The 2,266-nt window shown below is 66.8% G+C and overlaps 1 protein-coding gene across 1 annotated transcript in view; it reads left to right on the top strand.

The window, feature by feature from the left end:
• PDIA2 (protein disulfide isomerase family A member 2) overlaps positions 1 to 1,676 on the top strand; it is a 3,903-nt gene extending 2,227 nt beyond the window's left edge. Inside the window, exons 3-7 of the mRNA XM_085307249.1 lie at positions 10 to 296; positions 648 to 768; positions 1,012 to 1,193; positions 1,290 to 1,376; positions 1,561 to 1,676. Coding sequence (XP_085163375.1) covers positions 10 to 296; positions 648 to 768; positions 1,012 to 1,193; positions 1,290 to 1,376; positions 1,561 to 1,632 — 749 coding nt within the window. The 3' untranslated portion in view covers positions 1,633 to 1,676. The remainder of the gene's footprint in view (positions 1 to 9; positions 297 to 647; positions 769 to 1,011; positions 1,194 to 1,289; positions 1,377 to 1,560) is intronic.
• Positions 1,677 to 2,266: the final 590 nt, after the last annotated feature.

Genomic DNA, 2,266 nt, shown 5'->3' on the forward strand with positions numbered 1-2,266 from the left:
CGAGGTGAGCGGCGGCGGCGGCGGCGGCGGTGGCGCGTTGGGCTCCCGGCGGCCCCGCGCCGCCCGCTGCCCGCGTGTCCTGTCCCCCCGCCCCGGCGCAGGTCCTCTTCGTGCTCGTCGACGTGAGCGGCTACGGCGCCGGCGTGCTGCCCTTCTTCGGCCTGACGCCCGCCGACGCCCCCACCCTGCGCTTGGTCAAGATGGGCACCAACAGGAAGTACCAGATGGAGGAGGACGCCTTCTCGGCCGCGGCCGTGCGCGCCTTCGTCCGCGCCGTGCTGGACGGCAAGGTGAAGGTGAGGACGGCGCCGCTCGGGCCTGGCCGCCCCGTGCCAGCTGTCTGGGAGTGCTGAGTGCGGCAGCTGGTGATAAGGGTGCTCCTCAAGACAAGTGCTGGGCTGTTAACTCTGAAGCGTAATGATAGCAGCTGCGCAGGGACCTCCAGCCACTTGCTCACTGACATTTGTRTGGCCAGGTGTTATGGGAAAGAAGCCAGGAGACATCCCCTCCAAATACCAGAGATGTGGAGACCCACAGCGATGGGACTGTGGCAGAAGGGGACAGGGTGGCCTGACAGGCAGCACAGAAATGATCGCCACGGGAGTGTGTGGACGTGTCTGGTCCTGCCATCCTGTCTCTYCTTGCAGCCCCGTCTGCTGAGCGAGGAGCCCCCCGAGGACTGGGACACGAGGCCGGTTAAAGTCCTCGTGGGGAAGACCTTCGAGCAGGTGGCGTTCGACGAGACCAAGAACGTCTTCGTCAAGTTCTGTAAGGGCCGGCGTGGCAGCCCGGGGCCGGCGTGGCAGCCCGGGGCCGGCCTGGCCCTCACGCCCCACGGCAGCTTCTTCCCTCCCCCCAGCCTGGTTCTGTCCCCTTGGTGGTGGGCTGCTGCCTCTGACCCCGGCAGCCCTGGCGCCTGGGCGCTGCAGGGTGTGGGCACGTTGCAGGGGACGCCCCCCACCCCCCGGCCCCACGTCCCCCCCCTCTGGCATTGCCCATGATGTCCTGCAGATGCACCATGGTGCAGCCACTGCAAGGAGATGGCTGCGGCCTGGGAGGAGCTGGGTGAGCGCTACAAGGACCACGAGGACATTGTCATYGCCGAGATGGACGCCACGGCCAATGAGCTGGAGAACATCACCATCCGCGGCTACCCTACGCTGCACTACTTCCCCGCSGGGCCGGGCAGGAAGGTAGGACCAGGTGCCCCGGCGGGGGCTCCCTGCATCCCAGGGACAGGCGCAGACCCTGGCACCACTGCGCTGCTCCCTTCTCTCCTGTGGCTCCAGATGATCGAGTACAAGAGCAACCGTGACGTGGAGACCTTCTCCAAGTTCCTGGAGAACGGGGGGACTCTACCCTCGGAGCCGCCTGTGGTTAGTAGCATTCCCCTGCCGCAGCCCGGGTACCCACATGCACACCGGGGGGAGGGGGGRCAGCTCTCCACTGGGCAGGAACAAGGGTTCCTGGTGACCCCTGCGGGAAGGACCCCTGCTTCTCTGCCCCATGGGACAGGGATGGGGCACCCGTCCATCGGCATCTCACTGCTGCCTTCTCCAGGTGCCTGAGCCCCCCAAGAACACCACGGACACAGAGGAGCCAAGTCCTTCAGGCACCAGAGACGAGTTGTGAGCCCTATCCTGCTTGGGCGCGTGCTATAAATGACCTGGAAATGATGATGCGAGCGCTGGTCTGTGTCTCCGGCTGTGTTGGTGGCCCTCACTCACTCAGTGTGAGGGACCTCAATTAACGGTGCTCGTCGAGCTGCCCATGTCTCGGGGACGTGGCATGGCCTACTTGGCTCGGGCACAGGGTACTCGGGGGTTTATGGCAGCGCTGGGTCCCTGCAGGCTGTGCTGGGGGATGACTCCATCACGGGCTGCAGGGCGAAGCCCTTGGGATCTGCTGAACCCAGCAGGTCTCCTGCCTGCGGCTGCGGGCGACAGGCCATGGGGTGGCTCTGCTCCGCACCATCGGCCTCCCTAGGCCTGTCCTAAGGTGCTGGGTGCCTTGGCCCACCATGGGGTCCAAGGGCTCAGCACGCTCCCAGCAGGACCCCAGGCATCCTGCCTTTGCCCGGTCCTGGCACTGCAAGGTCTCAGCCCGGGGACCCTCCAAGTGTGCCCCAGCCCGCAGCCCTGGGTGTTGGGGGGGGGTGGGAGGTCGGATCCTGCCGGGGTCCCTTTGCCTCCTACTGGGTGCTGGGCCCAGTGCAGCGCCATCCTGCTGCGATGCCCGCGCGGGAGCCTGGGCTGGTGGCTGAAGC

The sequence above is a fragment of the Rhea americana genome, unplaced genomic scaffold, assembly GCF_003343005.1.
Source record: "Rhea americana isolate MKP2758 unplaced genomic scaffold, rheAme1 scaffold_255, whole genome shotgun sequence".
In the NCBI taxonomy this organism is placed as follows: Eukaryota; Metazoa; Chordata; class Aves; order Rheiformes; family Rheidae; genus Rhea; species Rhea americana.